Genomic DNA, 23,829 nt, shown 5'->3' on the forward strand with positions numbered 1-23,829 from the left:
CATAAAGGAGGGGGGGGTAGATAAAAAATATGGACATACTATACTATTCAAACGTATATGTAGTACAGTATGTCGTCCAAAAATGGTCAAAATTTGTCCATTAGGTCATAGTATAATATGTCATCCAAAAATGGTCAAAATTGGTCAAAAACGTCATAGTATAGTATGTCGTCCAAAAATTGTCAAACACATCATGGTATGGTATGTCGTCCAAAAATGGTCAAAAAAGTCATAGTATGGTATGTCGTCCAAAAATGGTCAAAAACGTCATAGTATGGTATGTCGTCCAAAAATGGTCAAAAACGTCATAGTATGGTATGTCGTCCAAAAATGGTCAAAAACGTCATAGTATGGTATGTCGTCCAAAAAAGGTCCAAAACGTCATAGTATGGTATGTCGTCCAAAAATGGTCAAAAACGTCATAGTATGGTATGTCGTCCAAAAATGGTCAAAAACGTCATAGTATGGTATGTCGTCCAAAAATGGTCAAAAAAGTCATAGTATAGTATGTCGTCCAAAAATGATCAAAAATGGTTAAAACGTCAAAGTATAGTATGTCGTCCAAAAAAGGTAAAAAATGTTATAGATAATATCTATCTATCTATCTATCTATCTATCTATCTATCTATCTATCTATCTATCTATCTATCTATCTATCTATCTATCTATCTATCTATCTATCTATCTATCTATCTATCTATCTATCTATGACAGATTGCTTAGCATTACCTTTGCATCCCATATACTGAAAACAAGTATTCAGTCTTTTGGTGGGAGGACAATCTTCACTTTCGGTAAGAGTCGTGCCTGCCTTAAAGCCCGTCGTGCACCAGGGACAAACTAAGGTCACCTGGAAAGCTGTGACATAGAAGCTGGAAAGGAAAAAAAAAAGAAAAGATAATAACTGATAAAAAATGGATGAAACGAAAAAAAGAGTGGCAGAAGAGTGAACAGGTGGCGTTGAGGGGTTTGTGTTTGAGCCAAGATCGAAATTGTGGGACACTGGGTAAAGGGCGGTGTGTCTGTAATTTACTCAACAGACTGAGAAGCTAATGTTAGTGCAAAAAAATGTGTGCGTGCGCGTGTCAGGACAACTGCTCACGACAGTAGCTTAACTTGCCAAAAAAGCTTATAACATAATGTCTGATGCAAATACAATCCAAGGGTGAAGGATACTGACTTAATCTACTCCATGCGATAAATTAAACTGGAGCTCCTTGTGGCCACAGCAGCTTTGTATACAGTGCACAAACCAGTCTCAGACAGAAGCTTGATGGACTCGAGCACGCGCTCGGTGTAGACCCCAGGTTCGTAGTTTTCCATCTCGGCGTTAATGATGTGGACCACGCGAGCAGCTCGGCCCCGAATGGCTCCGGCGGTCCGGTCAAGAGTGTCCACGTCTCCCTCTTGCAGAGCAATTACGCATTTGTTGACATCCTCAAGGATGTGGTTCTCTAGGGGTGAGGCAAAACAGAATGGCAGTGAATGGAGCTGGACAGACCTCACAGAAGAGTCCTTGTAAATGTAAATCATGTGTGCTGATGATTCATACAGTGTGATTCACGTTTCCTTCATGAAGGTCAACAGATTTCCACAATTTAGCCAACAAAACCATCTCTATCCAAACACTATTAGACAATATACTGCCATTTATTGTAGATCCAACTTCATTGAAGGATATATAGACGCTGATATTGCTTCTTTTTTTTTTTCACGAGACTATAAACAAACACGTGGTAGCTGAGACAAGCACATAAAAAGAAATGATTGCAACAAATGAAAATTACCACAAAAAAAAAACTGCTGTTTCATGTCTATTTGTTTAACATTTAATATCCCTTTTTTGTGAGTCTGTTTGTGTGCCGCGTTGCCTCGTACCTGACACAGAGAGGAAGTCGTCCACCGAGGTGATGTCGTCCACAGCCTCGGTCAGAATGCGCACCTGTTTCTCCCACTGATCTTTGAAAACGTCCATGTTGTCCTGGGCCACTTTGCTTTGGGGGCGCGCGGCAAGAGTGAGCGCGGCGTTGATAACCTGGCAAGGTCAGAAAGCACATTTTAAACCACAGTTGTATCACTACCCAATAATGAGGTACTGACATCAGCCACAGAGGCTACTGGGAGCTAACAGCAGTTAGCATTTGGAAAAAAATGATCATTTGCAGGCTCTAGCAGGCACATTGCCCTCATTTATAACATGTATGCACTGGACAGATAAATCCTCTGAGGCTGGAAGTTTGTGTAGAACTCTGCGCTGCACTGTGGAGCCAAGAATAGAACTTTTCACGGACTTCGCAGACTTCCGGTTTTCCGGATACAGTTGCCCTCGCCAGCACTCTCGCGTGTTTTACGGACAAAGCGGAGCTCCGCGAGACAACAAATCCAGGACTTTAGCGCATTGTGGGAGCGCGGAAGTCAACATTTTACGCACATTTTATCTCCTGTACTTAGACTGAGGAGGACCATAAAAACATGAGTGAGTCATCTTTTTTCACACTTTGCCAACTGATAAGAACCTCCAGTCCCAAATATAAGGATTTAAATGATTAAAAAGTTGATTCTGCATAATGTGGGACATTTGAAAGTAGGTCCGAGAGCATTTTAGCTTTGAGGTTTTGACACATTTTCAGTGAGACAGATTTTTGGATCATTTATTTCAGTTTACACAGTAGCGCAGATGATATCTCTGAAGGATAAGCTTTGCAGGAGCGAGACTTGTTAGTGCGATCTATTCGTTGTTGGTTTTCGGTGTTTCCTTGGGACACAAAGTGTCACAGTTGCAGATGGGCAATTTGTCACTTTGATTGGTCCAAGCTTCAAGAGGGTGGGTCTTCTAATCTAATATGAGCCTGTCGGACGGTCGAGGCTGGGAGAGAATTATGAACATATGACAGTTGCGTATTGCACATAAACTTTTTGTTGAAGCCATGTTGGCCAGTGATTCATGACCCTCATCCCTGTCGTACAGTGGCGGCTCCAGAAATTACTCAGAACCCTTGACTTTTGTCATCTTTATTGTTGTCGATTGAATTTTTTACGGTAATAGCCTTGTTTTCCAAATAGAAACTAATGTAGATTTAGCACTTGTAGTTTTACAGTAGGGGTCAAATCAGCCGTATAACAGAGGTTGAGTGATTGGCAGTTTACAGGGGCGGAAAAATTCCAATAATAATGTAACCTTGGTTACAGTATATATCGTTTTGTCCATAACAAACTGCACTGTATTGTGTTTATTTATGCCGTGGTGCGTTCAGTAGTCGGTACATCTGAAACCATGTTCGATGAGTACACGTAGATCCTCAAGACTTAACAAAAACATTAGCCACACACGCTATACGTCGTCATTTGTGATGTGACATAATGACAAAAGAAAAGATATCGAGCGAATAAAAAGTCGAAAGATAAAATACAGCATCCAGAAGAAGGGCTATCAACACTTTTATAAAGCTTGAAGACCGATAAGTATCTCGACTTTCGAGAGTCTGATCTGTGCGAGATAGAAACATTTGGCTTCGAGCCGAAAGGAGATCAGAACTTCACAGGGTTTGAAGGTGATAGAAATAAAATAGCTCTTTTAGACACGGGCAATCGTATCTGCAGACTTACAGTTTTAATATTACTGTGAGAGCTGGCATCTGCGCAAAGACATAATTTTTATTCTCCTCGTTTCTTCGTCACTTCTTGCTTTCTGAGATGCTGTCATAGCTACATTAATCTGATGAAGCTACATTCTTGACATGACAGTTGCTCAGTATGTCGTGTGTGTGTGTGTGTGTGTGTGTGTGTGTGTGTGTGTTTCCATGTGTAAAGATAAGCACAAAAACTGGGAATATCTGTTTCACTGCCTCTCTGTTCCTTCTTTTCAAATCGCAAAATCTGGGTATACCCTTTTTAATCTATTTTGAGCACTGCTCAAAAGTTATCAAGAGACGGTTTTCTTCCTCAACTTTTTAAAGTAAGTGCATGTCAGCAGGTACACATAGTCGTGGCACCACCATGCATTAGATTCAGCCCCCCCTAATGCATTTCTCTTCTCCATTACTGTGTCGGATCCCCCTGTGAATTAGGCCTACCATTTAACTCGGACACAGTGGATCGATTTTAACTTCCCTGTTGCTTACATCCAGAGAAACAGCAACCGCGAGGCCCTCCTACACATTTTTGCTTCTCCTTCTAGTCTACGAACGACGAACTGCTTTCTGTTTTTTTTTACTGTGAAATGGAAATCGTTTTCAAGTTCTCACCTGTGGACACAAGCTGTCAATTTGGGTGGCAGCCATACGAACCAACTTCACGCCCTCTTCGTTGTTGGAGATGGAGCAAGCGAGGTTGGCCACCTGAGTGAAAGTGAGCAAAAAAAAAAAGGACAGTTGTTAAAGCCTCAAGTTAAATGCTTTTTTTACTTAAAGGTCATGTGCAACAAAAGGTGTTGCCTTATTATCAACCTTACGCGTTGATACATTCATGCAGCTTCAATGAATCAGAGACACCAGTGTATTCAATGCTAGGTCTTAAATAAGATAGTTTAGTGAGTATTTCCTCAAGGAGTACACGGTATGCAAATTAGAAATACGTGTATGTAAGTGGGCAACCTTTCAGTGCGCCTTTCTTTTCTTGATGACCCCTGATACTGCTTTACTCTACAATTCTTCCCATTCACACCTATTAACTCAGACTTGTTTTTTTCTATCGCACATCTATCATATCCATTCACATGCCGCCCGAAGCAAATTGGGGTTAAGTGTCTTGCCCGGGGTCACTGAGAGTAGCTGAACCTCGGATCGAACTCTGACCTTCCGGTCGGAATCCAATCCACTCGAGCCGCAATCAACGTGCACCACTTCACGCGTGAAACCTCTACTGCACATGGATGCACTTATCAGTGTGAACACACGAAGTCCGCAATCATAATAATCACCATTCCTTATTAGTTGCCCCGGCAAATAAACACACAGGCTGTAATATTGGTGGATATATATTATTTTGACAACCAACCTCACATCAGCTCCCAGTCAACTGTTCAGATGTAGTCGGTGACATCAGAATTGCATTTATATTTCAACATGTACACAATGTAACCAGGAGGATGCAGTGTAAAAATGGGCCGTTGCAGCAGATTCAATTGTTAGCATGAGCCTTATCTATAACTCACAGGTTTCCGTACTTAAGTTTATCAGCAGCGTCGATGCCGGAACTTCGGCACAAACTCATTACCCGGCAGAAGAGCCAAATCTTACTGTTGTGTAATGTTCTACATTTCACGTTTCTTTTTTTCCACATCTTATTAATGTTAATCTTAATAACCAAAACTGTATCTTTAATTTCGCTCCACAAAGATAGTGTTATGCTTTCACCAACAGATGGAAAACAAACCATTACAAAATGGGTTGCAAAAAGGTGCAAAAGTGAAAAAGTCCCTGTAGCAGAATAATTTTGCAAAAAAGGACCCAGGGAACGAGTCTGGCTCTGGGTTACTGCTCCACCACCTGTCTCCTTTCTCCTCAGTAGATGCGTAATCATGGTCCTGGTGGAGACAGCCTCTACAATATTATTCACCGGATTTATCAGCCATTCTTTTCCTAAATTCCACAGCTCCCAACTTAATGAAACTATAAAAAAATAACACACGTTGTATGAACCAACAGGAAATGGCTGGGTTGAGATTTACAGGGTTGAAGTGGCTCATATCAGATGTTTGACGTTCAGGGCTGTGTGAACATATAAATCCCAATGCCGATTCGGATTACCAAAGTACCACTTCAGTATGTGGAGCTTGATCAAATATATAGTGAAATGATCATGTCAGAATCCATGCAGACTATTGCCTATACTGGTGAGCGCACAAACACTGAACGTTGCCATAATCGACCCACACCACATACGTGTGGTTGTCTTGCCCTTTAATTTTCCAACTCCCAGGGCGCAACACAGTGAAAAATACACAAAATACTAATTACAAAAATATATATACAAACAAACCACGATTAAAGTCCTCCATACACTCCAAAATCAAATTCACAACTCAATTCAATCAGTGAGAGTTCCTCTGTAACGAAACCAACACTGATCTCCGAGGCCCACAGCAGCCCCCTTTAAACAAATAGCCCTTACCCATCAGGCTTAATCATACATAAAAGCAGTTTTAAGCTGTTTACACAATTACAATATTCCGTCCATTGTCTAACACTTTATCCTCCACATCGGGGTCATGGGGCTGCTGCTGCCAATCGCAGCTGACAAGAGGACGAAAGGCGGTATAAATGGTGGACAGTGAGAGAAAAACTGTGAGAGGAAACCAGAGAAAAGCCACAGCACACCAGGGAGAACATGCAAACTCCACACAGAAAGGCCAGGACCGGGACATCAACCTTCTGCGTGGACCCGCATTTACGCTATTTTAAATAAAACCCCCCATCTCCTTACATCTCTGTTATGATGAAATGCAAAATCTAATCAAGACTAAAAAAGGTAACTAATGCGGAAGTGATGGAAATGATGATGATTGACAGGAGGAGGTGGAATGGAGCGGCGTTGAGCTCGAACAGCGGGTGAGTAAAAACGGTTCGTGTCTGAATGTGATTAACAGTTAAGCCCCACAGTGCGCACCCTTTTGTCGCCCGAGCGGTTATTGCAGAGAGTGGGTGGTACTAGATATTAAGTGATGGAAAAGCAGGAAGAAAGGGAGGGGAGGGGGAAAAATGCGGTGAGTCTGAGTTGCACGCGGTTGGTGACGTGTCTCTCAAAAATCAAACAACGTAGGCGAACGCTTGTCTTCTGCCGAAGCCCTAATCTCCCTCACAGATTCACTGCTGCAGCTGCTGATTTTACATCAATCGATAAACATGCATCTTATAGTATCTTACTCGTCTCCCACTTCAGTACAAAGTGGTCTCACCTATGACTTTTGCTGTTGTTGAAGATGCACGAGAGAAGACGGGATGTGGATGTTTTTTTCCTTGTAGGGACCTAAACTTTTTGCTAGTTTGACTACTATAGAGGATTTGATGATGATGATGATGATGAGAATGCCCGTGCCAGCGCAGAGACTAGTTGGGATGCTTAATTTGATTAATTCAGAACCGAAAAATAAGCGGCTTTACACAACACTGTGTGCATACAGAAAAATGAACTACAGTACATAGGTTTCAGGCATGGCTGTGAGAAGCCTGAACACTTATTAGAGCTGGGGCTACAAAGAGGAAATTTATTGTATTGATGATTAAAGTGCCAGATGCTTTTTTTTTTTATGTCCGTCTTTGTATAAGTTTGTTTCAAACTGACTCCTTCAGGGAAGACATGCAGAGCGGCCTATCTCAGTCAATTTAGAGATAATGTGGACACAGGGCATCAGTAATAACTTAGAATAAATGTGTCCGCGCGACAGTTTTTGTAACCAATTAAAACTCATTGACAGCACTCATTGATTACATGTTTTGGCATCTAGAACACCCGACTAAAAACCCTTTAAAGCGATAGAAAAAAAATAATAAGATCCAATTAAATATTTTTAAAAAACCCCATGTCTCACAATTACAACATTATGTCGAGCTGTTGGTGAATGTGTAACGACGGCCAAGGTCCAATGTTGGATAGGTTGACGAGTACACACACACACACACACACATACACAGCCTGCCGTATTCCCACATGAAGTCACATAATCTCCACGGCATCATTTTTTATTGCACAGTTAATTTTCATAACTTCAAACTCTATAAAATCCAATACAATCATTAAGTTAATCCGATTTCAGCACGTGCCCCGGACTTTAGAAACCAAAAACGACGCAGACACACGTCGTGCCTATTGGCGGAATACGGTGCCAGTTTGTATTAGCACTTCCAGTGCTCTCACGTGTCACTGTTTGAGGCCAAATTGAGGCAAAATCAAATTTGTGTGTTAGAGGACTCTTGCTTAGAGGCTCCGTCTCTTTACTCATGACAGCAATGAGCACATTGATGGATCGCGGTCCTTAATGCGAAGCAGTGTGTGCATGTGTCGAAATTGTGCAATGTGCCAGAGAGACACACAGGGTGTTCCACAAAAACACAATTTCATTTGCATTGTTATGATCTATAATATATATGTATATATATATATATGCACATTATGTCTGTGTGTGTGTGTGTGTGTGTGTGTGTGTGACAGGCTTTCAAGAAGACAGACATGTACCATGTTTTTGATTTCGGCCATTTTTACAGTTACAGTGCAATGAAGCACTTGACCGATACCAAGCAGGTCTATATTATCTATCTTTACTCACTAACATAAATCTCTTTCCCTTTTTTTTTTTTTTTTTGGTCTGGCCTTCAGCAGCCCTTTGACTGCTGCAGTGCCCCCCACCCCTCCCCGTGGAAGTCAAAGGGGCAGAGGTCGTTTTGGAGGCTGGAAACATGCCCGACAGGCACACTCCCACTCCAGCTCCATCTTCCCAAACACAGGAAAGATCTGGGCCACGCTCAGTGTTGCAGCATCTAGCCATAACTACAAATTGCAATTATTATGAAAGAAAAAAAAAAGGAACTATACTATGACTAAAGGCCCCGGTATACCCAATGCACACATGCGTCATCAACACGCAACACGCATGCTTTTGGAACCACTCACAATCCGAATCTTCGCCCCAATAATAGGTGGAGTATGCCTTTATGCTGATATGGTCAAGGATGGTGCAATAAATTCATAATTCAAGCAAGCTTGGGCATTTAAGTGCGCATGTGCTTGTGTGTGTGTGTGTGTGTGTGAGAGAGAGAGACAGAAAGCTGTTGAATGTTCCATTTTAGCCACAAACAAAGAACAAAATCGATTTAGTCTTTAGTTTTTGCTCTGCACTGGATAATCACTTCAATTCTAATTTGATGAAGGTTTTCCACTGCATTTGGCAACATGGGCATTCTCTTGCATGTGATTTAAATCAAGTGGATGAAGCCGAATAACTGGAAATGGATCTGATAGTGTAATTTTTGTCCAGATTCATTGACCAATGGTTGTTTTGAAGAAGCACTGGGCGATGCAATACAGTAAATAAAAACATCTTAGCGCTGTAGCCTTATTGCTCTTTTGAATCAAGTGCTGTATTGTACAGTACGTCCACTGGGGTGCATAATATCTTTCTTATCAAAAATGACCTTTTCTTTCTTTCACTTTGATTGTTTGATCTTTGATTGTTCTTCACTGAGTCTCCAGATTTTAGATTTTTCAAGTGGCATCATTAGTGTTACAGAGCATACCCTACAACAAATGAGAGCAACAAAATGTGCGCAAAGGTGTAAATAAATGTGTATCGGTCGTTTAGATAAGTTGCTCAGTCCCCTGCCAATCATTAAAGGTGCATTATGTAATAAATCTAAAGCAACTGGCCATAAAATCCTCCTAATATGTCACAGAGACTCAGGAATAATGTTCATATAACAAACTGAACTCACCAACAACAACAGTACAGCCAAAATATTCGCATTAAAAAAAATGTTTTGCAGACTGCAAATCATGTTAATGTTCTGAAATCATGTTTTTGGCATGTGGCGCCACCTACCGCCGTCTACCAATCATTGCAGTCAGTAGAGTCTCAGCTGCCGAGCAAGCACGGGTTGCCAGTTACGTCAGAAAAGGAAACCTAAAAGACCTCGATATTTTGAATTTGAATGTAGTAACCGTTTTTGGCCACATTCTTACATATGGCACCTTTAATGAAATGTCTCATATTTACCAGAGAAAAAAACTAAAAAAAAAAAAGCTCAATGACTTAGTTAGTGACTTTGCAACACAAGCAAGAAGTGGACAAAAAAAAAAAAAACAGAGAAGAATGGCAGTGGAAGATGTGATCAATGGAGATGACATTTTAGGGCTGTCTGGCTTTGTTCCATTAAGTCCGTCATCTGGATGTTTACTTTTGCGAGGACGGTGTTAAGGGGCTTCGCTGACACCGGATAAAGCACAGCAGTCTTTTTATTCCTCGGAAATTCACAAAAACCACACGGTTACTTCCTCGCGTGCACACACACACACACACACACACACACACACACACACACACACACACACACACACACACACCCACCCACAGAGAGAGTTAATAAATCAGTCTGTCAACATAGACGGAGCAGAAACATGTAACGGGGGAAGACAGTATGCAGACTGTGAAACAATTACAGTTCTGCCCTCACAGGAGCACCTCTATTTGTGTTTTTCGTCACAACTGTCAGCTCCCAGCGGTGACAGCCTATCGCACGTGCAACTACAGGGACCGGAAGGTGACGGCAACAGGTTAAAGGTTGCACGACATTAGGTCAAGTTTGTGAGAGGTTCAAGTCTACGGGGGGGATATCAAAGCTGTCAACCTGCTGAGACCGAACCATGAACCACACGTTTGAAAATCAATCCCTATTAAGAGACGCGGACTGCTTCAGGGAGAATGCCCACCAAAAAGGCTCACCACATCGAGAAAAACAAGAAACCCACAATCAAAAAGTCTACTCCTTTTTTTTTTGTTGTTGTTGCCTTGTATGGTGTGGTAACATGACCTGAAATTAAGCAAGCTCTTTTTGTGAGTCATTTTGATGACAGATTGCTGCTTAATTGCTCCCTCTGCTACCTTTCCCCCCCCCATCTTCCCACTCAGCCCTCGACTGAGAGACAAAGTGGACCTAAATTGTGAGTGACTCTAATGCACTTAGGAGTTCTCTCAACACTTCCCTAACTCAAAATGGAAATGAGTTTAAGTCGGTGTTTACTTAGTGACAGGTCCACTTATATGTGGCCGACTTAGAATACAGCTCTAACCTCCTCCTCCTCCTCCTCCTCCTCCACCACACAGTCTCCCTGCAGAAGCTTGGTTCATCAACTCAGCTGAAAACAATGGCATTCGCTGACAAAAATACAGATACGGAAATAATATTTGAAATAATCTGCTTCATCAAAGCCTAAGACATGCTATATTATTATTATCATTATTATTATCAATGGTAATAATAATAATGATAATAATTCACTGTTCTTGCTCTGCAGGTACCTGGGACTCCAGAGCTGCAGGATCCAGAACCAGTTGTGGGCTCTTATTACTATTTTTATGATTAAAATAGATGTCACTATAATGTTTATTACAATTAATGTTACTACTGTTTCCAGAAATTTCCAGAATACATTGAACAGAAAAACGCACACACAGAGACTAGAAGACTTCGGGAGCATCAGAAATAAATTACTCTCATATTGCTTTTTTTTTTACACACTATTACAGTTTTCATTTTATTATTCACATGGCTTTCGTGATAGTCTGGTGCTGCAAAACTGAGTGAGTGGCCACGCTTTAAAAAAAAAAAAAAATAAGACAACCCTTAAAAGCTACCTGATAACAATATAAAAGTTAAATGACACAATTTCCCATGACCGGTGAATCCTTCACAGAGCTTCGCCAGCTAAAGCACACGTACCCCTTTGGCTGTATCTGTACAACAGGAACACACACACACACACACACACACACAGGTGGCCCCATGCCATTGTTGGGTCTTGATGTAAAAAAAAAAGCCAGTCACTTCCTGTGCTGGGTGACACAAAATGAAAAACAGAGAGCATTGTGTGGAGCTGCATGATTAGCATTGTTGCAACTGATTTGGAAGTGGGCTGAATGTACCAGACATCCATTTACATTTAAAAGTGACAAAGCTTTCGTTGTTGTTGTTTTTTTGTGTGTTTATTTCGCTGTGATTTGTGTTTGACGTGATTTGATTCCATTTTTTTCATCACGTATTTGGAACCGAATCTGTAGAGAAGAATCATATCATTGTTTCTCGGAAAAAAAAACCTATGACTAATCTGGCATGACAGGGGCTGACGGTGTGCGATTTACGTCGTGAGTTACGTTTTTTTTTTTTTACGTTTACGATGGAGCCGCAGCTGAGGTGTGGGTATTCCTAAAACCGTGCGCTGGCTTTTTGATAAATATGATAATTTGCTCCAGCCTGTTGGGGAGGTGAACCAGCACTGCAAGCTGGGGGGGGGGGGGAGGTTTGAATTGTACATGAGGGAACAGCGGGGGGGATGACAACACAGATCAGACAAGTACAGACACACACACACACACACACACAACACTATAGGAGAGTGGAAACACCTGATGTAATACAGGAGGAGACGCTGGCAATCTGTTTGTAGCTGTCTGCACCTTTGGTGGTTTGCCCTTTCATTTTGTTAAATGTCAAGGACAAGTTAATTATTTGACTGACCATATATATAATATACATATATATATATATTTATATATATATATATGTATATATATATATATTTATATATACACATACATATATATGTATATATATATACATATAAATATATATATTATATATATGGTCAGTATATATACACAAACATATATATGTATACATATATACATATACACATACATATATATGTATATATATATATATACATATATGAATATATATATATATATATATACATATATATACATATATGTATATATATATATATATATATATATATATACGTATACATATATAGATATATGTATATATATTTATATATATATTATATATAAATATATGTATATATATTTATATATAATATATATATATATTTATATATATATATATCTATATATGTATGTATATATACACATACATATATATGTATATATATATATATATATACATATAAATATATATATTATATATATGGTCAGTATATATACACAAACATATATATGTATATATATATACATATAAACATATACACATACATATATATTTGTTAACACATATATATACACATATATATATATAAATATATATATATGTATATATGTGTGTGCGTGTACTTGTGTATTACACTGGAATTTGAATGCCTAAATGAAGAAGGCGGGCACCTACAGGATTACATCCACAATATAAAATTTTATTGAGCTCAACAAGGGACACAACAAGGGACATGTATATATATATATATTTATATATACACATACATATATATGTATATATATATACATATAAATATATATATTATATATATGGTCAGTATATATACACAAACATATATATGTATACATATATACATATACACATACATATATATGTATATATATATATATATACATATATGAATATATATATATATATATATACATATATATACATATATGTAATATATATATATATTTATATATATATATATATCTATATATGTATGTATATATACACATACATATATATGTATATATATATATATATATACATATAAATATATATATTATATATATGGTCAGTATATATACACAAACATATATATGTATATATATATACATATAAACATATACACATACATATATATTTGTTAACACATATATATACACATATATATATATAAATATATATATATGTATATATGTGTGTGCGTGTACTTGTGTATTACACTGGAATTTGAATGCCTAAATGAAGAAGGCGGGCACCTACAGGATTACATCCACAATATAAAATTTTATTGAGCTCAACAAGGGACACAGAGGTAATTGAAAGCCGTATAAACAAATCATAAAGTTAGCTGGACCGAACCGACTTGAGACGAGGATATATACTGTACGTGCGAGCGCGTCTGCGTGTGTGTTGTAAATAAGTGTCTCGCAGCTCAGATTTAGAGCACTCGATATTGGATTATCTTGTCCACATTGCTGTAAGTGGCAGGCCACTGAAGGAGGAAGAAAGAGAGGGGGAAACAAATAGCTGACTCACTTTTCCCCCAGGCAGAGGGCAACTACTCACACTTCCTACTGGCATTTTAGTCTTTTTTTTTTTTTTTTTTTTGTTTTAGCTGTTTTGTTGTGCCTTGGTCTTGAGGAACTCAGGCTTCCTGGAGTGATTTTGTTTCATTTCGCTGTGAGCGCTGTATTGCACAGGGTGGTCAGTACCATCAAAAAAAAGCATGTCTCCCAGTAGTTTGTTCATCTTACATCTTCTACCTTGTGCTCGAGTTTGCATTATAGCTACAGGGGTCAGGACTGACTCTCTCACACTTCTTCAACATTCCTTTCTCCCCTTAGTAGAAAGTAAAAAAAAAAAAAAAGAAGAAGTATTGATTTCCCTTTGCCTTTTCTGTCTTTCTTTCCCTCTCCCTCCCTTCTGCTCTCCTATTCTCAGTGTGCTGGCCAAGCAGTCGGTCTTGGCACCGAAACATAATTATGAAAATGGACCTCTGGGTTGTTTCTTTTTAATTTATCTCTACATTCCACAGTCCCTCTGCAACAGAAGCTATTTAAAAACGGTCCCATGGGAATTGGAATGTTTTAACCCACAATACAATAAAGAACGGTATACTTATTGGTGTGACACAACATTGCTCGGTGCCCAAATAACAGAGTGCTATTTTTAGCCCGGAAGGCTCCCAGGAAATGCTTAAAACTACACATGGTTCATGGTTCGATATTATTTGCTGCAGACTCGCGGATGTTTAAAGGTGCCATATGTAAGAATGTGGCCAAAAACGGTTACTACACTCAAATTCAAAATACAGAGGTCTTTTAGGTTTTGTTTTCTGACGTAACTGGCAACCCGTGGTTTGCAGTCTGCAAAATATTTTTTTAATGCAAATTTGGCTGTACTGTTGTTGTTGGTGAGTTCAGTTTGTTATTTGAACATTATCCCTGAGTCTCTGTGACATATTAGAAGGATTTTATGGCCAGTTGATTTAGATTTATTACATAATGCACCTTTAACTGCGAGTTAAGTCGAACGCTGGCAGCCAGTCGCACACCGTATGGCACCCGTGACAAAGTGGCTCGACTCAGACAGCAATCGCTGCTCTCTCCAGCTTACAGTTCAATGGCCGGTGAAACTCAAACGACAAACGCCAAAAAGCAGGCCCGTGTTCAAGTCACAGCACAATGTGAGATACTGTGGCTGCAGTACCCAGAGTGCCGTCTTGTTCTGCTGTAGTAGTAGTAGTATATTTGTGCATCACTCAAGGTTACTGTTTGATAAATATAAACTGCAAAATGACAAGATTGTAATAGCGTGAGATTTGTTAAGACAACAAAGGTCAGGCACGTGATGCTTCTGCAGCTAATTATAAGCAATATTTATATTTTTTCCCTAACATCCGTTTAGTCCTTTGTAGATTTGGGATTATTACCTGTGGAAAAAGATTCCCCGGTTGATCCAAAGGATCTATCGCACCGATTTTCCAATCTCAAACAAAATGTGAACACAGCAAGACCTTGACATTTCTCCCACATTTGCATCAACTCTGTCTTCTCACATCTATCCACGGCACAAGAAAAGCATGATTAGTTCTGTTGGATAATAGATGCACACAGTGGGAAAGGTCAGCAGTTGTCAGCCCCTTAATGCCTCAACCTTTAAATTAGGGGATGGGTGAAGTGAGATGGGAATTTTTTTTTTTTTTTTTTTAAATGATCTGTGAGGACAGGAGTCTGTGACACTGATGATGATAAGAATCAATAATTACTCATTTCATGTCACACACAGGTGAAGCATGAGCGGAGAAACGCAAAACGTCACCGACCGACCGTGCAGGTGCCGGAATAAAACTATAATTGCTTCCCGAGGAAAAAGGGAATGTTGTGTCTGTGTGAAATGTTAAAAGTGTGATTTACTATGCATGACATCAATTTTTTCACCTTTTTTCTTATTTTTCCACGCTGAAGCCCTTTAAAAAACACGAGTCCTCGCGAAAAAATCGCAATCGTATATACGGCAGAGTTGTTGACGCGATCGTTGTATTTGCATCTTAGTGGAAATGTCACATTTATTCCTTTGCGTCTGAATTGATGATGATGATGTGAGTTTTTTTCTCTCAACTGAAAACAAGGAAGTGTGGTGGTGATGTGAAAAAAAGGCCATTATGGCACTGGCTGAGAACAGAATGAACAGCACAATTAAAAAAGAAGAAGAAAGAGGAAAAAAAAAAACAGCCTCTCCATCAACCATGGCCATTAGTCCTCCTTAATCCTGAAATATTATTCGTGAGGGGGTGTTAAAACCACACCATGTATAATGCAGTGTGTGTAAGCAAAAGCTGATATTTGAACAGCTTTATAAGTGTACTTTCTGTACTGATATACAGTACACCGCAGTACACTTTGTATTTAGCATCGCTACATAGCGCAGCGTGACGAAGACGCGAGGTGATAAAAGAGTAATACACGAGAGCACACGGAAGGAAAAAAGTGATAGAAGGAGCTCTAAAAAAACTTTTTCTATGAGCTATTTTGTCTTCGGATAGTTTCCCCCTCCTCTGCCATTTAAAACAGCAAATATTCTCATAACCTCAGAAATAAATAAATACATTTAATAAAAAAAAAAAACCTCATACTTTCTTTTCCCCTCTACAGCCTTTATGGAGACGAGCATTAATGTGCTGGGACAGTTACTGGCCTTGCACATCTATCGTTGATTGATGTCACCTCTACAAAAAGCGTGGTCAAAAACGTTTCAAATTACAATAGTAATGTCTTGGCACACTTTTTTTTTTTTTTTTTTTTTAGCAGAGGACACACACCGACATAATAAATGAATTGTCATAAGTCTGAGGACTCAGCGACCAGACAAAGTCACATTTGCAATCAGGACAATCCTCCGATGCAACGGCTTTAGTTAATCACCTAATTAAGGGGCAAGCATAACTTTTGCCCTAGGTTGCCAATGACTATGAACCCTGATGCCACCATGTTGTAGGTGCTTTTTTTTTTTTTTACTGCAATGATACACTATAAATTCTCCAATTAATTTAGGATTGGTGGAATTATGCTTTGGGAACTGAGCAAAGTTACACTTATTCATTCTCGAGACACAAAATATTGCACACGCTTCATTTTCCACCTTGAAAATACAGTTTCATATGAAGAACATCAATGAACCATGTTGCTATCATAGACCATTGCTGTATGGAAGAGTTGCCTTGTGACCAGTTTGGGTGCAGCCTGTAGCATTTAAAGCTCACATAGAGTGGTCCTGTTGCACATATATGTTAGTTATGGAGGTCTACTTACATACATTAACTTGTTTTTATGGTCAAAAACCTCCTAGTTGCTGTAAACGAGCCGATAGAAATCCTTCTTTTCTGACGCCGTTGCCCAGCTGCGAGATTTGAGACTCAACTCTCACCCAGAAGACAGAGTCTTGTGATTGACCAGTGTATTCAGCACACCAGCTCTCAGAAGTGCAGCTCCCCCCTCTGGAACAGTGGATGCACTGCTACTCATTATCAAAATATTGATTTTAACAATGTTTTAAAATAGCTTTGTCACGACTCCCAGCCGCAGTCCCTTTTATGACTTTGACCCGGAGTCAGACGACACTGTCGCTCGTCAAACACCTCCACAACAGACGTTATTCTTCTTCTGCGGTTCAATGTATGCAACCGGATGTGCCCGGATTAGTGCCCGGACTAGTGCCCGGACTAGTGCCCGGAGCAGGACGATCTGCTGTTCAGGAGAACCGTTGTTTACGTAACCGGACCGGGTTTTTTCAGAGATCTCGCTGAGCCCAAGATTACAATAAAACACAGCGTTCTCAGCAGTGGCTGAACTGTTTGTTTTGAACCTCCAGGGCTTCTTAAACAAGGTAATGACGCAGTTACACACTAAAAAAACAGCGTTAATTGGAACTTCCGGTCTAGGTCCGCTTTAAGGTTATTTCCACAGTAAAACAGACGACAGGTTGTAGGAATCATCATGATGGCATTATTCACAGCGGAGTGCTGTTGTCGTAATGATGTTTGTCATGAAAGCAGGTTGTCTGTTTCGGCTGCACGGATTAACAGGCGGTGCATACCCTGGACAGTTCTCCAGTCCATCAGCAGTCCAATTTAACTAATCCCCATATTGCATGTTTTTTGGACTGTTTGGACTGAAGCCGGAGAACCCGGAGAAAACCTACGCACAGACGGATGTACACGGAACATGCAAACTCAGAAACAGAAAGGCCCTTATTACAAAATGGGTCTTGGGACCAATGATTATGCCTACTAGAAATGACCAGACAATCATAGACAGGTTGTCATAGAAACATTGTCTTTGCCATTGTCTCTGAAGTGTCAGTAATTTATTACTGATTTAGATGCACGATTGTACAGATGAAACCTAAATATAAAATTCAAAAAATGTTACACTTACACGTGTAACTTGCTGAATTTGCTCATCCGTATGCCAAAAAAAAACCTTTGTCACCCCCAAATGAAAAAAAAAGAGATTGGGGCTAATTGGCTGGATATGGAAGAGAAAAGTTATTCTGGATTATTTGCCATGGTAACAGTTGTCTTCTTGCACAGAAATCATTTCAATGGAGCACGACCTGAATTCTTAATTGAATGAAGTGTGCTGATGTGATTTTTTTTTTACGCAGTGGGGAAAGTTGTGCGAGTTTGCACCCCTGAGCATTAGCGTAGCACTGTAATTTAACAATATTTACAAAGAGCAGTTAACCGCCGTGCCGAAGACAATTATATGTCGTTTCGACAATTATTAAAGCAATAATAATAGTACATTCGATTTATATAATGCTCTTCACGAACTGAAAGCATTAAAAGTAATTAACGAGAAAAAAAAAGGAGACATACGCATAATATTATAACCCTAACACGATTATTTATAAAACAGCCATATATTAAGATTCTGTAGACACATGGTGCTTCAATAAGTGCACATTAGCAGAGCGTGCACCACAACTGAAGTCGCTGGCAGTGGAGAAAAAATATGTTCACTATCCACAAGTAATTACTTCAACAGACGTATGAGGAAAATAATTAACGTGTCATAAATACTCTGATAACTTTGTCGGCGAGAGACAGTGGTTCTATTTTGCTCTGTCAAGACCCGAACGCGGCTTTGTGTTAATCAAACTGTAACGTCCTCTATCAAATAATTGTACTTTTAATGGGGTGTAAGTAGAGCGGACTGTACAAAAGTGTCAAATCGTCGCACCGTCGGAGGCGGGAAAAATCCCCCCTTTATTTTCTCCCCACCGCACCTAAAGTAACGCTCCCCTGGAGAGACAGAGGGAGAGAGAGAGAGGGAGAGAGAGAAAGGGAGAGATCAAGCAAGCGGAAGGTTCCTTCTGCTCCATTAATCTAATGACAATGCCCCATGACTAAGACCAGCTTAGCAGGCATCGCTCATCCCCTATTGGCTCCTCTTTCATTTAGCATGTCATCAATGCACGAATGCAACAGGAGCAAAAGACAGTTAAAAAAAAAAATAATAAAAAAATAAAAAAAGAGGAGGATGAGGGAAATAAAGAAAGAGACAGAGTCGCTGCAAACAATGGTCTGATTATATTTCACCGGTGTCCATGGTTACCAGAGGATGCAGCACGGAGAAAGACTTTGATGAACTTGAGTATTATAAAGAAGAGTTCAAAACACATTATTTTGCGGTGTGCACTTATTACATGTTGTTACCCTGTGTTGTTCTTTTAGTTTCTATTGAACTCCTTCACTACTCTAATCTTTGATTAATGCCAGATAGGTCTATGTGTGTCATCCAGCAGTGACTGCATGCCGTCCTCGGAAATAAAGCGTCTCTTTTACAGCTACTACTGCGCACGCTGCATCACAAAGTGAATGTCAGAATATTTTACATAATTATTACTTTTTCCAATAGAATGATTGCACACAACTGCAATCTATAGTTCTGCAGCAGTGTGATAACGGTGGAGGGGGGGCGCGGTGCGGTGCAGCGCAGTCTCCACAGAACGATAAATAACGAGCGACTCGAGACGCAACACACGAGTACAGCGCAGGTTTAACTTAGGGTGAATTCCAATTCCTCGCCTAACCCCTTTATCTCAACCCTCAATCTCAAAAATGCGCTGCTCCCGCTAGTGCAAGTGCTGTCCCGATGTGCTCTTCTTCTTCTTCTTCTTCTTTTTTGGGAGTTGACAGACTGGACGCAGCTTTCGCGTTATTCTGCCCCCCACAGTCTGAAGACGTATCTGCATTTAAGGGGTGACAAAATAACCCTCAACACTTGGTTTTGAGGGCCAGTTAAGATTAAGGGTTGAGCTTGAGGCTTAAGATAGGAATTGGAATTGGCCCTTAGGCTTTGGCATGCTTTCACTTCAGGAACATGGAACAAAAGGTATGTGGAGGCATTTTCTTTAATTGTGACACAGATGGGAATGAGAACACTCTGTGGTATATATATATATATATATATACGTGGTTGCTTGCTGGAATGCACTGGAGCACAAGGCTCCGTGTATGTTAGCTCAGTGTCTCATTGGAGAAATATCCACTTCAGCGTGCCCTCTGGGGACATAGCGACTAGAATTTGGCTGTCAAAGAGCAGAGCTGCTGGCCCGGAATAGCGTGGGGGTCAGTGTGGATAAATAGGGCCTCCCACACAACAAGAGCAGACACACACGGCCTCTTAACTAAAAGCTAACTGCCAAATATTCTTACTAACATTATGAGCCAGGCTGACAGATGTTGGGTGTGACACGGCCACATAAAAACCCACAAAGTAAAACCCAGGGCGATTTACGCGAAGGTTAATGCAGCTTTATTTATGTCGCGATAATTCACTGATAAAATAATACAATTACACCTTGCAATCACTGCCACCGGGTCACAGTGTAAACCAATATAGAAAAACAATGACGAGAAAATAAAATGCTATAAATGACACGAGGTATGGCACAATAAACAATCAAATCATGAAGTATACTGAGCGCAGTTAGGTATCCTCATTCACATGTCTCTAAAAGCCATAATTAAACATTTTATGTGGCTACCATTATATGTTTTTGTCTTTGAGGTGATGTTTCATTTTATTTGTATTTTTTATTTTAAGGTACATTTTATTGTACATTTTATGTTTATTTAAAGGTGCATTATGTAATAAATGAAAATCTACTGGCCATAAAATCCCCAGACTCAGGAAAAATGCTCATATAACATACTGAACTCACCAAAAACAACAGTACAGGCAAAATATTTGCATTAAAAAATATATTTCGCAGACTGCAAATCATGTTTATGTTTTTGAAATCATGTTTTGGCACGTGGCTCCACCTACCCGCCGTCTACCAATCATTGCAGTCAGTAGAGTCTGGGTTGCCAGTTACGTCAGAAAACCAAACCTAAAAGACCTCGGTATTTTGAATTTGATTGTAGTAACCGTTTTTGGCCACATTCTTACATATGGCACCTTTAACTGACTTTGCTTGTATGTATTTTGCTGGGACACAACCATTTTGATATGAGGATAAATAACCTACTTACCTATGTATCTAAATGTTTCAAAGTGCCTTTCAATCAATTAATATCATGAGCCCATTTTTAGGGTTGAACTTCATTGTGTTGAGTGAAAACAAATAATGAATGTTTGTCATAGTTCTGAACTGACCGAGCCTCTCGCATGAAACGAAAAAATCATTCTTAACGTGTCTTCAACGGGGTTCGAGAGTCTTGTCTTCACTGCCATCAACATCAAATCCTTGCTTGTTTCAGTATTGTTTTTGGGGTGGAAGTGGCTCTTACCTGGATAGCTCAGTCTTGATTAAGTGTATCTTATTACATAGGGGGGGATTGTTTGTTTCCATGGTGACAGAGAAAGCAGAGGCTGACACAGTACTTCATTACCGCCATTCAGAATTTTGCCTTTGGAAGGCAAGGATCAATTTGTATCTCGTGTTGTCATTCTATTGTCACTGCTGGTACGGTAATTATGACATACAGTAATTATTATAATAACGATATTTAAAATCACATATGTAGTATGTTGATGTCATATTTCAGGAAATGAGGACACACTGAGGGACTATATTTGATCCTATATTATATTTTCTGCATTTAAATTTACGGTTATGCAAAAACGCGTTATGATGCTGTGTGTCTGCACTGGGCAGAGCTAGTGTACTTTCATTGAGTTTTTGAATGAGTTTAAAAACACATTTTCTAAAATTTTACGTGTGCATTCACTTCAATTTAAACAACGAAACACGAAGATAAGACCTTGAACCTGCAAACATTCCTTTCTGCTCGGTCACTAGGGAACGGGCTGCCATCAAAAAAAGTGTCTTCCAGCAATGTCGACGGCAGAACTATTATTATTATTTCTTTGTCCCAGGGACATTTTCATCTCAGCTTTTATGGTGGGTATATTGTGTTTTTCTATTACCTTACTATCGAGTGCACTGGCAGACAACGTGACGTGCAATTATTCGGATTATTATACACTATATTTACACTCAATTATTTACAACAGGCGTATTTGTGTTGGCTTGTGATGTAGAATATTTGACTACAAATTGGACACATGGGCACACGACTCTGACAAATCGTCTCTCTCACACTGAAATTAATTTTTCCACACTGGTGAAAACATATACACTGGCTTATATTCCCTGGTGTGTGAATGCGCGCTTGTATGCCCTTGTATGCTTTCTAGTAGCAAGATAATGTGTGTGCCTGATAAACTGGAGTAATGGTGGTCAGTATGTGTGTGTGGTTTCACCAGTGTATATATACATATATATATGCATACATATATATACATATATATATGCATACATATATGTATACATATATGCAAACATATATATATATATATATATGCAAACATATATATATATATATATATGCAAACATATATATATATGTATACATATGTATATATATGTACATATATATACATATATATGCATACATATATATACATACACATACATATATATGCATACATATATATACATATATATATATATGCATACATATATATACATATATATATATATGCATACATATATATACATATATATACATGCATACATATATATACATATACATACACATACATATATATATACATACATATACATATACATATACATACATATACATATACATACATATATATATACATACATATACATATACATATACATACACATACATATACATACATATACATATACATACGTATACATATACATATACCAACCGGCGACCTTGAGTGTCTTGAAAGGCGCCTGAAATATAATGCATTATTATTATTATTATTATTATATATACATATACATATATGTATATATTTATACATATATGTATACGTATATATATAAACCCCCAGCTGAAATCATATGTCCAATGTCATTGCAAGTCAGTTTTGACTTCCAGTTCAAATGCTGTTTCAACTGTGTAAAGCATATGCAACAACACTCCTTCTGGCCACTTGTAATGCAGTGAGATCAGATCAATGAGCGCAACACGGACTAAATGAACCAAAAATAACACACATTACACTCGAAGCACAAACTACATGCTGTTATATGCATAAATGCATATTTGAGCACTTGTGCGCAAAAACGAACGGTCTGTCTTTAAGGCGGTATTAGATATGCCGGTAAAGGGTGTCGTCTGCACGCATTATGGGGGGAAAACGATAGCGAGCGCGGTGCGGTCTAATGAAGTGAGCGGCTAGCAGGAGAGCGAGCGATGCTTTGTGTGTGCACGCATTTGCATGTAGCGCGTGAATTGGATCAAAGCAAGTGTGATGAGGAATGTCTGTCCATCCATCCATCCGTTCATCTACTGCAGGGCCATTCAACTTGAGAAGAAGTGGCCGGGCCCAAAAAAGGAAAACAGCTGGTGCTTTGTGGGCCACACAGAACATTTGTCCAAAAAAATTATAATAATAATAATAACAATTTGGCAAAAAATAAAAGGTTTAGAGCAATTCTAGCACTTTCATTTGGCAATATAATCAAATCCAGACTGCAGCCAGTCCACTTCCGCAAGTGGGAGAGAGTTGGGCATTCAAGAGTGGTGTAGAAGTGGTGTTAAATCCCACACTAACCA

The 23,829-nt window shown here is 39.2% G+C and overlaps 1 protein-coding gene across 2 annotated transcripts in view; it reads right to left on the reverse strand.

Annotated features, from left to right (window-relative positions):
* Window positions 1-23,829, reverse strand: part of ctnna2 (catenin (cadherin-associated protein), alpha 2) — a 262,995-nt gene that overhangs the window by 32,420 nt on the left and 206,746 nt on the right. For both annotated transcript variants that reach the window (XM_083909549.1, XM_083909548.1), the window contains exons 10-12: window positions 4,245-4,337; window positions 1,879-2,035; window positions 1,254-1,454 (exon numbers count right to left, since the gene is read on the reverse strand). In XM_083909549.1, coding sequence (XP_083765675.1) covers window positions 1,254-1,454; window positions 1,879-2,035; window positions 4,245-4,337 — 451 coding nt within the window. The remainder of the gene's footprint in view (window positions 1-1,253; window positions 1,455-1,878; window positions 2,036-4,244; window positions 4,338-23,829) is intronic.

Source organism: Microchirus variegatus (assembly GCF_963457635.1).
Source record: "Microchirus variegatus genome assembly, chromosome: 23".
Taxonomy (NCBI): domain Eukaryota; kingdom Metazoa; phylum Chordata; class Actinopteri; order Pleuronectiformes; family Soleidae; genus Microchirus; species Microchirus variegatus.